General features: G+C 43.2%; 2 protein-coding genes across 4 annotated transcripts in view; both read right to left on the bottom strand.

Moving 5' to 3' along the window:
- LOC138949171 (calcium-binding mitochondrial carrier protein SCaMC-2-like) overlaps positions 1-6,569 on the bottom strand; it is a 33,953-nt gene extending 27,384 nt beyond the window's left edge. The window contains exon 1 of one of the 2 annotated variants that reach the window (XM_070320942.1): positions 6,308-6,569. In XM_070320942.1, coding sequence (XP_070177043.1) covers positions 6,308-6,481 — 174 coding nt within the window. In that variant the 5' untranslated portion in view covers positions 6,482-6,569. The remainder of the gene's footprint in view (positions 1-6,307) is intronic. The other variant, XM_070320943.1, reaches the window with a different exon arrangement.
- Positions 6,570-10,813: 4,244 nt separating this feature from the next.
- Positions 10,814-15,428, bottom strand: part of LOC138949164 (uncharacterized) — a 29,146-nt gene continuing 24,531 nt past the window's right edge. For both annotated transcript variants that reach the window (XM_070320933.1, XM_070320931.1), the window contains one exon: positions 10,814-13,641. In XM_070320933.1, coding sequence (XP_070177034.1) covers positions 12,878-13,641 — 764 coding nt within the window. In that variant the 3' untranslated portion in view covers positions 10,814-12,877. The remainder of the gene's footprint in view (positions 13,642-15,428) is intronic.

Here is a 15,428-nt window from a genome sequence, read left to right as displayed (position 1 = left end):
TGCCAAATCTCCAAATCAGTCAACATTGTTTGCAGTCATTCTACATAACAAGCTCTGGTAGTGGGACGGTAATACCTATTGATATTAATAGCAAAATAATCCAGAATTAAAATAACGAAACAAAGTTAATACCTATTAGTTATAGTACATATTACCACTGCCTCAGTTCGGGTCAACAGGGGCCATAACCTTCCCAATACAAGTTTTACACTGCAGCGTAAACAGCTTAGCATACTTTCTCACTGCCACAGTCGGTAACCAGCTGACTATTGCATTCTGCCTCAGCTAAGTTAATGTTGTACACCTGTTATCTTAGGCTTCAGTCAGTACTCAGACTAGAGCCAGTAGAGGACAATTGAGGTCTAACGAATGACGTATCACAACATGCGCGGTCGTCCTTGGCGGTCAAGAAAGCCGCGGGCGCCGCCGTGATCATTGCGCAGACGACACTTCTAGACCGCCAATATTTTTTGTGCGCATCACGTGCTCCACATAAATCGGCCGGAAACGAAGCAATCGGGAAACCTGGATAGGTTAGATGGACCTGAATTATTATTAAAAATAGGTAAAGGTCCAAGTGTCCTGCCTAAAAGAATATTGTTCATCAGAAAACCTCCTGCATGTCCAAAACTAGCAGACCGCTGACCAGCTAGGGGTCAGATCAGAAAAACGCCAGTGGCCAAAAACCAAGGCTAGAATTAGAAAACAATGCTGAAGTTATACTCTTATTTTTCACGACTGAACAGAAACTGTTTTTAAACACGTTCAACATTCGTCAAAGTAATTCACTAATTGTTTTGTTGATACAAAATACATAACATTTATATATATACTGTTCAAAAAAAGAAACGCATAGCTTGTAATATTTGGTTAATTTAGTTATATGGCTACAAGGATATCCACCAAACTGCAGAAAATGTTTATCTGGTCGTCGACCTTTCGTCCATTGCCACAAGTGAGCTCTGCACGTGACGCATGCATTATCAGTGGCTACAATGTCAAAATTGCTCATTTGGCATGACCACTCGTCATGCTTCAGTGTAATCTCGTGAAACTCGGGGAATATTGAGCTCTCACCATGTCTTCCAAAACCCATAAAAGCGGATTGTTCGCCACAAAGAAATCAGACGACAATTCAGCGACGAAAGATGGCCCGATTGAGCAGAGAAGACCGCCAAATTGCATTGGGTCGTTTACAAGCAGGCCAAAGTCAAAGTGCAATCGCCAGGCACTTCCACGTGTCCCAGAGCACCATCAGTAGACTGTGGGTCAGGTTTCAAGCCACTGGCTCCGTTGCTGACTTGCCACGAGCGGGAAGACCAAGGGCGACAACTGCTGCTCACGACCGCTTCATACGGCTCCGCCACCTCCGGAATCGTTTCCTGTCGGCCTCATCTTCTGTCCAGGCTCTCCCCGGGCCACACCGATTATCGGACCAGACCGTGCGGAACCGCCTGCATGAAGCTGGTTTGAGAGCTCGCAGACCTCACAGAGGAGCTGTCCTCACCCGCCGCCATCGCCAGAACCGAGTGCAGTGGGGCAACCAGCACCTTCGCTGGACCGTCCGGAATCACTGGAGACACGTGTGGTTCAGCGACGAGTCCTACTTCCTGCTCCAGCGACATGATGGTCGGAGGAGGGTCTACCGGAGAGTAAACGAACGTTACGCGCCCAACTGTGTGGATGAGGTACCCGTTCATGGTGGTGGAGGCGTCATGGTGTGGGGGGCGATCAATACCGCTGGAAGGAGCACCCTGGTGCACGTCCAAGGGCGCATAACTGCCCAGCGATACGTGGAGGAAATTCTGCGCCCACACGCCCTTCCTCTTCTGGCTGACCAGGATGCCATATTCCAGCAGGACAACGCTCGCCCGCACACAGCACGACTCACCACCCAGTTCCTCACCGACCACCATGTCCAGGTGCTTCCCTGGCCATCCATGTCGCCAGACATGAACCCGATAGAACACCTCTGGGATGAATTGGACAGACGTGTGCGCAGGCGAGAAGAAGCGCCGGCAAATCACCGCGATCTATTGCAGGCACTTTAGGAGGAGTGGGACACCATCCCACAGCAAGATATCCGGCATCTGATCCAGTCCATGCCCAGAAGGTGCCGGGCAGTTGTTGCTGCTCAAGGCAGTCACACCCCCTACTGACTTGACAGCCTCGGCACCCAATCGTATTGATTGACTGATTGATTTGAAGATGCAAATGAACTGTGTGTGCATTCAACTGTGTCCATACCAAATTTCAAACAAATAATCTAAATATTGGATTTTCTGTTAATTTTTTCGAAAAATAAAACAAATTTGGCAAGTAGCAACTATGCGTTTCTTTTTTTGAACAGTATATATATATGAGTTACTTCTATGCCAAACTTATCAGTCGCTCAGTGATGTTCCGAGGCGTCGGTCATCGGTCATAGACCGATTTAGGTTGTAAAATGACCGATTGCAAACACCTCTGTCCCGTCAAATATCCGATCTGATCGCGAAGTCAGCGGTCATTGTCCGATAGTATTACGTCTAGAGCGGTCACTGCAAGAAGAATCTGTACAAACTGAAGTATCAAACCCCGTTAAAACGAGTTCGAATCGGGGCCTACTTGAACTTCAATTTTCACTCTCGGTCGAACAATAACACAAGGGACGCAACTCTCGACCGAACAATATTACAAGAGCCACAACTCTCGCTACTTTTGACAGCGACACTTTACTTCCGCCGCCACATTTCTGCAAAGATGCCGCTGAAGAAAAAGGTTTGCGTGGGAAAAGGGCAGACACTTTTGAGTGGCTTTGTTAAAAAAAAGGACGACACGGACAGTCAAGTTGCAGGGCCTTCGCCCCGTCGGAGACTGAAGCCTCAGAAGGTGAGCCAATAGATCTACAACCTCAGGAAGAGACGCAAGAAACGAAAGCAGCTGTTCAAGCTCACTGAAAATGATCACGTGTGACATTCTGAAGTGTGTAAAAGATCACTTGTCACTTGTGACATTAATTCTGAAGCATAGTGTGTGTGTGTGTGTGTGTGTGTGTGTGTGTGTGTGTGTGTGTGTGTGTGTGTGTGTGTGTGTGTGTCAGTGTGTGTGAAAGATCACTTATGACATTCTGAAGCTGTGTGAAAGTAACCCTACTGAACACGTTGCATTTAAAATATTAAAATAAATTTGGAACTGTTCAGTTTTTATTTGCCTTTATTCATATATTCTCAGTCATCTAAAAAGGTTAGGTGCCATGATTGGTTCGCTTGATCTGAATGTCCTATTGTTTTTTTGTAGTCAGGACATGATGTCCTATTAGTTTTTTGATTCAGGACATTTTGTCCTGTTGCCCTCCAGTCCTAGGAACATCACTGATCGCTACTGATGAATTTCTAAAATGATTAAAAAGACATAATTTAACTTCATCCCTAAAACCTTGAAAGTTAATTTAGTTTGCAGGTTCAACTAATAATAGAAACAGCTCCAATGAAACGTTGAAAGCGCCTCCAAGATTGGAGCCTCGATCATTCTTGTGTCACTAGTCACTAGAACATCACCAGTGCTGGACTGATTGTGTAACCTCTGCGAACGCCAAGAAGAAGAAGAAGTGTCACTAGAACATAGCGGCGACTTTGCAGACAACAGAAGTTCTGCATGTGAAGTGTTTATTTGTCTTTTAAAAATGAAGCTCAATAGTAAACCCAAAAGATGCTTTATTTGACCAGAATTTTAACTAGCCAGCAGGGCGAGCTGCCAGACGGTTTCTACTAGCCTGCCAGATTTTGTCGGTGGATTTGGCCATCCCTGTATAGACACTGAGAATGAGATTACACCTCTTCTGATCTGCAGTACAAACTACAATCTTATTTGATGACACATGTAAATGATGTACTTTCTCTCAAAGTTATCCCCTGTCACAGTGTCAGTCTTGGTTTACTTTTGAATCTAAACTAGATTAGACCACTTATATATTATCTCTCAAGCCTATGTCATAGTATCAAAAAAGTTCTTGCGAAACTCACATTGGAGCACGTGTGATTGTACTTCACTATCAGCAAGTGATGCAACCACCAGTGTTTATTTGAAGATCACATTGCAGAGATGTCGTTAGGCGTCGGACATCGACCGATTAAAAGGCTCAAATGTCCGATTCACATAGCCCAGTGGCGGTCAGATGTCCTATCGTTTTGAACTGAGCGCGGTCATTGTCCGATAAGGATTCCATTCCTTCGGACAGCGCGTTATTGGATAATTTTTCTTTCAGTTTTATGATAGAAATCTTCAAAAAGCGAACGAGCGCTTTCGCGTACAGGTGCTCTGAAGTTGTGCAGGGCAGATTTTGCGTTTTCCAAACCGTTTGCGGTATGAGCCGTTTGTGTACACCCGTCTACAGCACACTAAAGTTAGGAGTACGGGAGACAACTCCAACTGACCAAGGCTCGCTTCTGCTTTAATTTGCTTTCGGTTGTAGATGAAGCACGGCACTGAATTATGCCACCGAAAAAAACTAAAGCCTGCCAAACAACAGCAAAAGCTGAACACGTTTGGCGTTTCAACGGCATCGTGTGCTAAATTAGGGCCAAGAACAGGGGAAAACACGGCTAGCATTGCCAAAAACAGTGTCGCCGCTGAAACCTCCACAATCATGGAAAGTAAAGTTTCGTCACTTGTAGATGGTGTGCAGCAGGAAATTCACACAAATGCTGTTTAGTACTAGTTGGTTAGAAGTTGACAGCAAAGAGACCATCTATATATTATAGGCAAACTGTTTTGTCGAACCTGTCAAGGAAATGCCCCGTCAGGAAATCATGCAGATTGTGTGCTCATCATCAAAGTAAGAGTGCTGAAGATTTTGGTTGCTTTTTAGTTTGTTTGTTTCTTTTTGGGGTGTGTCCTGTTTGAAACAAAAGTACTAAAACAATATACGCACACAATGTTGGTGCATATAGTATACTGATATGTCTCTGTGTGCACATGATTTTGTGTTTTGTACTATTAAAATTGGCTGTGGCTACATCCACGGGTCCGTGCCTCGAGTCCCCCATGCTAAATCCACGTCACTGACAAGGGACGCTACTCTTGCCCAATATTTTCCTGCTTTCGGTTCGGCACTTAACAGACATGACTAGGACGTCAGCTGTAAAATATCAATGTCATAATTCCATGGTTAGACTTTATGAGCAGTATACAGCGTTCTCTTTGGTGACATTGCAACATTGCAGCCCCCCCCCCCCTCTTAATACGAACCTCACCTGAACTTGCATGTTTATTCGGGATTTGCACTTTCCTAGTTTGCGGTGATTTTTGATGCAGTGTGAAGCATGTGTCGATTGTTCAAATGTTTAAGTGAATGTTGTCAACGTGTGGACTAAAGCTACCAACCGGAAGATGAAGAATGATGTATTGGTCTTCTCTATTCGCTAGATTGGTGCTGAGGGGCTGAACTCCGTAAGTCACAACTGTCCACAGTACTCCCATGATTTTGAATTCACCATTTTTTGCTCTCTTAAAATCTAAGAAGATCAAGCGGTCGTTCAGCAATGAGTTTGTGAATTCAGTTACTTCTCTTTATTGTTACAAGACCCAACACAGGGTCTGTTATTTTATGAAAACAAATTGCAACACAAATTGATTCTTCCTCCTCCTCCATCTCAACAATATGGCGCCAAGAGTCCCGAGTGCCAACGCGAGGCTTCGACTGCCGAGTGATTCCGAACGACTCCGAGATTCCGCGGAAATGACGTCACTGACGTGGATATAGCATGGGGGACTAGAGGCACGGACCCGTGGATATAGTCACTACCATTAAAATTTCTGAAAGCAGTCAAATGTCCTATTGATGCCGAAGAGCTCAGGAAATTTGTCCTATAGGTAAGAATTTGTGGCAACATCCCTGCATTGCTGTCTTCTAGTTCTACTGTCTGAAAAGGTTGGACCTGAGTTTATGTTACAACTTTTACTACGTTTATTATGTACTGGAATTAGTTTGACCTTCTCGATACGAGTCACCTACACCGTCTGTTAAAGGACACTAGACAAGTAAGCTAAATAAACAGGATCACGCGAAAACGCCAGTGCTTGATAAAAGTTACAACAGTCATTCCAAATAATGCCGACCGAAGCAAAACAAATGTCTAAATGTGCCAATGCCAAACTTGATTGTTGGAGCGGGTGTCCCCAGTTACCCACCCGCTTGTAGTCAACAGAACCTTCACACACAGATAAGCTATGCTCCAAATACGATCTCCATTCATCAAGCTCAATGTCACCTATTCAACAGACAATCAATGTATTGCGTCGTCTCGGGCCGACGAGGACCACTAACCTGAGCGTGACCGGGGACGTGTGGAACTTGCATTGACTCCATCGCTCGAGTAAGGTCGTCGATATCAATCGATCCATCTTTATTTACGTCCAGCTGCTCGAAAAGTTGTTGGAGCTTTTGTTGCTCTTCTACTGACAGCGGCGGGTGTTGATCATCGCTGTTTCCCGACGACATGATGCAGTTTTCTATTGGAGTATTGTGCGTAAATCGTCTTCCATGAGAAACCCCACGTTGTAGGATCGCAATGAAACTGAATAAAGAAGATGATTGGACAAGGCTGAACTCATTTTCAACCAATCAAAAAATAGTCCGCATTTGATGATCGTTTTGTGGGGAATTCAACGCGAAAAGCGTTTTTCGGAACATATTATTACTGTATTCATTTCATAATTCCTTAAGCGTGTTCTTTTTACATTAAACTAACAACTGAATATACATTCTTTTGCACGTCTGTGAGTGAATGTTTCGTGAGGGCGTCCAGTGGCTGAGGGGGTTATGCGATCAGTGCACAGGCGGAAGGTATCGTTCACTGGTCATAGAAAGACTACTATATATAGTCTTTCTATGGAAGTAGTGGTCCAGTGAACGATACCTTCCGCCTGTGATCAGTGTAGGTGCGTGTGTGTGGGTGCGTGTGGGTGTGTGTAAAACAATACCGTAGCCGATTGTTTGCCGTGTAAGTTATAATGCTGTATATGACATATCACACGACTGAATTGTTACCCTTTGTGTTCGCGTTGTTCTCTCCTTTGCCATTTAAAAAAAATCATGTCTTTTTTTTATTTTTTACAATAACTGAATATAAGTCAATTTCTTCTTCTTCTTCTTCCGTAGAGGACTGGGTTCTTGCGAACGTCTCAGAGTCCTTGACTAATAAATATTCTGGTAGACTCGGAATCGAGGGTGGTGTTATGTGTGTGTGTGTGTGTGCACGTGCACGTGCGTGCGTGTAGTGTAGAGCGATTCCCAGAAAACTATACTGGACAGATGTTCATGAAACTTCACATGCGAGTTCTTCCAGATGATTTCCCCACACTTTTTTTCTCTCTTTTTTTCCTGATAACTTTGATGGCGACATACAGGGCTTTTAAAATATTTCATTCTTTGACTCAGTCTGGGGAATGCACATCAGTTTGATATAGCTTAAAAACGGCTTAATTAATTTGTTAACACCTTGAAATTGAAATTTCAATAACTGACACAAAAATGGTTCCATTGGATTCTTTTTTTTCCCCTGAATAAAATACAACTTTAGATATGTTAGGTTGAAAGTGATATTAAGCTCAAAACCCCCCCAAAAGTTGTTTTATGCAACTGAGTTATCTTCAGTGTGTACATGATAGCGAGATGACGAGATAGATTTTTAAGATTAGATGTTATGTTTAGGTCAACAGATTGACAAAATCTTCTGATATAACATTAGACTACATTGTACTTGAATTAATCTTAGCTGTGACAAAAGTTTCCTTCCTTCTGATTTTTTTAATTTTAATGTAATGTGCGCGAGTGATTTTTTTTCCCTGCCACAAGAGCAGTCAAATCATACAGTGGAACACCTCTTTTAAGATCCCGAATTTAAGACTTCCTGCATTTTAAGATCTTGGTTTTTTTCCCTGATTTTCTGCTCACAACATCTGTATATGACTAAATGTGCATGTACTTCCATTTTAAGTCTCAGCTCCTCTTTAACTTTGGGGGGTCTTAAAATACATTGTACATCCACTAGACCATTAGCTGCAGCGCGAGTGATATTTGATATCAAAACGTCTGATATGTGAATTACATGTTTCCTTTCATGAAAACACCAGTGTAGTTTTCATTGAGGGCCCCAAAGGGTTTAAAATCGTGATCGTGATTGGTGTTTTTTGACCTTTCTGTGACCGTGATTGCCGAAATTTCCATTTCTGTGATCGTGATGGGACTTTGCCCATGATCCGTGATGACAAAAAAATCAAGTCTCGTGATCGTGATTGTCATTTGTTTTCGTGATCGTGATGGGCATTATTGCAAAGCATTTTATTTTCAACGTACATTTTTCTCAGCTGTATGAGTATGATCCTCTATTCGTCAAGGAACTCATCCCGATTGAAGGGAAGCAACAGCACATTCAGAAATATGATTTTGACAGCGATTGCTTCCCTTTAAGAGAACCAATCACAAAAAAAAGAGATCCAATCAGAAGGCGAATTGCAAAAGTCTGCCAAACTTCATCCAATGGAAGGGCTTCGTGCTAAAGTTTTGAGTGCATGCAGTCAAATTCGAATTCGAAGATCAAAAATGGCGTGCAGCGTTACTGTCATCGAACTTCTGTTATATTTTGTGGATTCAAACCAGACCAAAGCAGGCGGCGAGAATGCCTTCCTTGGTGGAAAGGTCAGGCTACGGGTCCGTCTTTCCGAAGACGAAATGTCAACGTATGTCATATTTCAGGGCCGGACTAGGTAAGTACTAGGGGGGGGGGGGGGGGATAACAGATGAGGGTCCAGGGGGCAAAGCCCCTTGGTGGGGGTCCTGGGGACGAAGCCCCCTTGGTGGGGGTTGCAAGGGGCTTGAAGCTGAACGTTTTTTTATGTTTCTGGAGGGAAAGGAAGCCCCTCCTTGAACGAAAAAGGTAAATTCGACAGCAAGCTGTATAGGCAATGAAGAAGAATTGAGATTGTTGAAGAAAAATGTCTTTCGAAAGGGGGTGAGAGGTGCGATTTCTCCTCGGATGTTATGATGATCCAGATGCAACCCCCCCCCCCCCCAAAAAAAAAGCGTTTTGGAGGTACATGCTTAGGCCAGGGGGGGAGGTTGCGCAACCCCTGTAACCCCCCCCCCCCCCCCGTAGTCCGGCCCTGGCTATGTTGCTCTATGACTGTTCTGAATGTAGGCAAAGATCTTGAAATTTGTTCAAGATCTTTGAGTTTGATTGAGATCATTGACATTGTCGACATTGCCACGTCCGGCTGTCACTCGCTCAGTGTGACCTCGACTGGATCGAGTCTGATCGAGTCTGCATGTAGCCAAAACCGAAACTAGAAATGTGCTTTTCATCCCAGCAACGTGGACACGCTTGGCATAGATTCTAATTGTCGCCTCTTTGCCGCATTAAGCTTGGATTTATTTTAGCGCCTGAAAAACTTATCAACAATGGGTGAAATTCAGGAACTATGGCGGGGAGACGTGCCAGTTTGCGTCACTTGATCCTCATGTCAAAGTCGACCAAGGTCATGTTCGTTGGGGATTTTGTTATTATAGACTCTACCATCACACATATACATGTACTTTAATTTCAATTCACCCAATATTTTTTTAGAAAATGGGTTTAAAAGATTTAGCTCTGGAAATGTGAAATTGTGCAAGTATACATTCATGTGTGTGAGTGAGGGTGTGGGAGTTGAATGTGTATGAGTGTATATTCCTTCACCCACCTTCATGATTCCTAGACTGACCTTTAGTCAGGATTATAGACTCTACCATCACACATACATGTACTTTAATTTCAATCCACCCAATTTGAGAAAATGGGTTTAAAAGATTTAGCTCTGGAAATGGGAAATTGTGCAAGTATATATTCATGTGTGTGAGTTAGGGTGTGGGAGTTGAATGTGTATGAGTGCAGGGGCGGATTAGGGGGGGGTGTTACAGGGGTTCCGGAACCCCCCCCCCCCCCCCCCCCGCCCCCCCGGCTGTCAAAAAAAATAATACTAACTTTAAAAGAAATAATGAGTGGCTGCTGACACCAGTTGATCATGTTTAAAATCAAGGATAAGCCATAAATTGTTCATGAAATAGCTAAATCTCTTCAGCTTCTGGGGGGCTAAGCCCCCCACACCCCCCAACCGGGCCTTTCCCTGGACCCCAGGTTGTAACCCCCCTCTGGCTTAACTGCTCCGCCCCTGGAGTATATATTCTTGTGAGTGTCTGTATGAGAGAGAGACTGAGAGAGCGAGAGAAAAAACAATGAAAACATTCTTGTTACTGATTACAAATCATGATATGTATTTCTATGTGTGTATGAAAGAGAATTAAAAAAAAAAGTGCAACAGTTGTCACTTTGTGTTGAATAAACAATAGATCCAGAGGAGCGAATTACTGTGTGGTTGTGTTTACTTTGACACGTGCTTTCTGTACATGCAACTTTTACCGTGACCGTGATATGCCACTGGTGTTCGTGATCGTGAAAACGAAAATCAAGGTAACTGTGATCGTGAAAGCTAAAATTTCCCTTCCCGTGATCGTGATGATACCCCCCCTTTGGGGCCCTCTTCATTGTGTTCATTCGAACAACGATGATCAAGAGATGCCCTTAACTTGGGCATTTGCATTTTGTGCCTTTTCTTCAGTTAGTGGGAGAGAGCACACACACATACACACGTGTACACAAAGAATGAAGCACATACACATAACGTCACACACACACACACAAACACACACAGTGAAACACATACACATAGAATTACACACACACACACAGTCACACACACACACCACACAGAATACACTAAAATGACAAACTGAAAATATTGCTCGTTGCACTGTTTTATGCGTTTGAAAGTCATATATATACATTGAACAGACACACTTGTAACAAAACTTTCTGCTTGAAGTCATTCAGTTTTAAACACATACCTGATGCAAGTATTATTGTTATTCACTGTAGCACATTTGAGACCCTTTGGTGCATGTACTTGAATGTTCCCCTTTATTTCAAAAACTGTGCATTTTTTGCTCTGTATTCCTCTCAAAATAGATTCAAGACAATTGGACCACTTTGATATTGCAAGTGAAAGAATGTTTGCAGCTCATATGCCAATATTTCTTCATAAATACAACTAACAAACAGCAGAGTTAAGCTGTGTTCACATCTCTGGATCAAGCTTGCGGTCTGGCTATCACTTGCCATCTGCTTGGCACTTTCCAGATGGTAAACATCCCGTTCCGAACAAACACGGTTGTTCACACTGCCCTCGCAAAACTTTCTCGCCTTCCTCACTGTCACTCTCAGACAAGCAAAACTAGTGGAAAATGCGTGCAAATCAGGAATTATTGATATATATGTATTATAATCTTTATTGGTACGGCCTATATGACGAAAGTACTGTGAATTGTAAAAATAAATCAAAACTTGACTAAATGTAAAAATGAATGCATTCACTTCGGTGGGGGAAAAATGCCGTTTTTCTCTACCCTCGCCATCCCTACACCACCACCCTACTCCTCCCCACCCAATATCCACTTTTTCTGAAATATTATTGAGGAATTAACAGGGACATCGCTATATGGCAGACTCAAACAGTTAGGGGAGAGTAAACTCCAGATTTAGCCAGACACCGCAGCCGTCCGGCAAGCCAAGACACGCTCCCACGCTTGAAATAAACAAAACTGACACGCGCTGACGTATAACACGCGCCAGTGACGGGAAGAAAACGAGCGAGATGGCAAGTGCGATGAAAATGTAAACGGACCATTACACTCCTCAGCACGGCCTCACAACCAGCTATTTCACTATTTATTTCAACAGTAAATTCCTTCCCAACACATATTTCACCAGTGAAAACGACATGTGTCTGCGGAATTTCACGTAGTTACCTGGTGACCCAGGAATGCGTGAGGCTCCATAGAGGGAAGTGTTTACTGTGAAATTTAGTAGTCGTTATGAAGACCTAATTAATTATACTTTCACAAAAAATTACTTCGTTTGAAAAAAAGTAATGGTCCACTTTCAAAATCGATTGATCCAAAATACAAGCCTCTGTATGAAAGTGTTGGAAAACAGATACGAAAAACCAAGTACCCAGGTACCTCAAATGATCTATACCCTTGTTTCTCCCTCTCTCAAGCTCATTCTTAAAGGTAAACTCCTTGTCATGTAAACGATCAAATTCACCATCATCAATCTGTTCTGGCTCTTACATAGAATAACAACATCCTTTCATGAGGACACATACCAAAACTCAATAGCATGACTGTGTTCTGTTCTGAGTAGATATATATTGCTGAATTAATTTTGCAGATAAACATTGGTGTCACTCACAAGATTAAGTGAATAAAAAGTCCACTTCTGCACAGAGAAGATCACAGCCATTTTTAGCACATTTTTAACATAAAGTTTGCTATCATCCTGTATAAAAGACTGAACAGAGCTGTAAAGGTTGACATAATCGTTCACACGAGAATGAAAGCACATCTCCCCTCCGGTACCCCCCAACAAAAAATACCACCTTCAAAAATGCTTATAAACTGTACATCTGTTACTTGTTATGTGTTGAACATTAACTTCAGATTATGGATGATGAGTTCACAAAGTTTCAGGTCAGTCAGTTTCAAAGGTCAAAGACTCAAATTGTCTGACATTTGTGCTCTTCGAAAATATATTCCGAGATTCAACAGTACAACGTTTGACTTTGAGGTAGCCACACTCACCAAATTAAAACCCTTCACTTTTAGTTTCCTTTTGGGATATCTGAAGGCCCGAGCACACACACACACACACACACACACACCAGATCATCGGTGACCCAAAGACAGCAAATACGGCCAGCTTTCAGGGTCATACTCTTGAGTCTCTCTTTTGCATCCAACTGCTTAGCAGTTGTCTGACTGGGAGATCACTTCCTTCAAGTTCTCCTCACCACCAGTTATCTCCACAGTTTCTTTCTTCTTTTTCTTCTTCTTATCTGTTCCAGACAAGGTTTTACCACAGGTTTGCCGATGATTTTTCAGATCCATCGATGAGGCAAAACACATGCCGCATTGGCTGCATAAAAAGGGATTCAGGCCGCGGTGGTTGTTCATGTGACCTTCAAACTGTCGTTTCTCCTTAAAAGATTGGTCACACTCATCGCAATGATACTTGACGTAAGTTCTGGGCTGGCCTGCCCGACAGCGTCTCTGGTGCCGTCTCAAATAGGAAGCATGAGCGTAAGACATGCCACACTGACTACACAGAAAAGGCTTGACACCAAGGTGGCTGTTCATATGAGCGTCAAACTGACGCTTTTCCTTGAAACTCTTGTCGCATGAATCACAATGATGAGTAACATACTCTCTGGGCTTTCCGTTACGACAGCGATTGAGATGATGTCTGAGATACACGGAAGAGGCGAAGCAGCTACCACAGAGACTGCAGGAGAAAGGCTTGAGGCCCCGGTGGTTGTTCATATGAGCCTCAAAGCTCCGTTTTTCCTTGAAGGACATGTCACACTCCTGACAATGATGCTTCCACAGTGGCTCTGGGTCGTGCTTTTCCCTCTTGTGGAAGCGAAGTTTAAACAACGAAGGGCAGACTTTGCCGCAGATGTCACAGGTGAGGTCTGACCCGCTGTCTTCTGCCGGTCCGATCGTGCTACCTGAAAGAACAAACTTGTCAAAGGAACAGACAAGACAGTTACACTACGATGAGGTCATTACTGCTAATACAATTTTACAAACTTGCACATGTGGACTGGGTGGCCGAGTGGTAACGCACTTGCGCTCGGAATCGAGAGGTTGCGTGTTCGACCCTGGGTCGGGCCGCTATTTTCTCCCCCCTTTCCTAACCTAGATGGTGGGTTCAAGTGCTAGTCTTTCGGATGAGACGAAAAACCGAGGTCCCTTCGTGTACACTATATTGGGGTGTGCACGTTAAAGATCCCACGATTGACAAAAGGGTCTTTCCTGGCAAAATTGTATAGGCATAGATAAAAATGTCCATCAAATACCCGTGTGACTTGGAATAAAGGCCGCGAAAGGTGAACATTCGCCTAACAGGCTTGAGGTTTGCTGGTCGATGTGAATGCGTGATATATTGTGTAAAAAATTCCATCTCACACGGCATAAAGCGCTTTGAACTTCGGATAAGGCGCTATATAAATAAAGAGAATTATTATTATTATGTATACGTGTACACAGACCTGTTTACCCTAAACCTGAGGCAAGAGTACTTTCCCAAAAAGTTGAGTGTATTTTTCAAAAAGTTGGTGTACTTTGCAAGCAAAGCCATATGGGCTAGGGAAAATGTACGCGTGGGTGCAAACGTGTTTGTGTAAGAATAGCATGTCTTGTGAACGGGGCTGGGCCGCTATTGCGCGAATCTAACCCTAACTCTAACCCTAACCCTAAAGATTCGCGCAATAGCGGCCCGCGCAATAGCGGGCCGACCCCCTTGTGAACACCTTCAGAATGTAACTCCTACCAATACAACAGGAATAAAACAATTTTATATTTACCTGTCAGTTTATAGCATTATAACCAGTGTCTTCCAAACAGATTGATAATGAAAAGATGAAGTTCGTGAAATAACATCTGCGGTTGACAGTGGCAAGTTCATTTTTACAGGGACCTATATTTAGATCTATGATTTTTACAATCATCTCAGAAAACATTGCTTCAGCGCGGACTACAGCCTTTTCTTCTGGTAGGATTTGCTTTGCGGGAATGAACTTCATAATTCCTTGGCAGCTTTCAGCGGATTTCTTTGCAGCAACCTTGTCCAGGTGAGTTTTGGAACTGCAGTGTCGTTCATGTCATATTTCCCAGCATGGGCAACGGAGAAATCTGATTCACAATACTTGCAGTGTGCATGACTTTTTCCCATAGTAGACTCTACAATTCCTGACTCTTTCTTATATTTCCATCTTATATTTCTCCAAGAAAATCTGCTGCTTCTGCTGTTTAGACTTGGTACAGTCATCCGAAACTGGCACATTTTTCCGCTTCATTTTGCCACGATTGTCCAGACGATCGCACGTGCCAACAACTGAACAAGGTTTCCACAGCTGAAGACTCGCTGTCATGCTTATCTCCCTTCGACCGAAACCGGTATCAGTTGTACCATTCCGTAATCAGCACACCAACACCGGAAAACGTATTCTAGACTTTTTCTTATGCGTATTTTGTGCGTGTGTCGCGTATTTGCGTACCGATAATAATTTGGCGTACAAAATACGCCCAAATCGTACTGGTAAACAGGTCTGTGTACACCTGCGCACACGTAAGTGAACACACAAACAAGAAAATGAAATGAAAATGCACGCAGAAATACAATTTAAAAATGGTTAAAACCCATGGAATAATGTTATACACATATAACTACACCTGTACACAAACACACACACACACACACACACACACACACACACACACACACACACAGGGA

Source organism: Littorina saxatilis, linkage group LG15, assembly GCF_037325665.1.
Source record: "Littorina saxatilis isolate snail1 linkage group LG15, US_GU_Lsax_2.0, whole genome shotgun sequence".
In the NCBI taxonomy this organism is placed as follows: domain Eukaryota; kingdom Metazoa; phylum Mollusca; class Gastropoda; order Littorinimorpha; family Littorinidae; genus Littorina; species Littorina saxatilis.
This window is presented reverse-complemented; position numbering and strand designations above follow the sequence as displayed.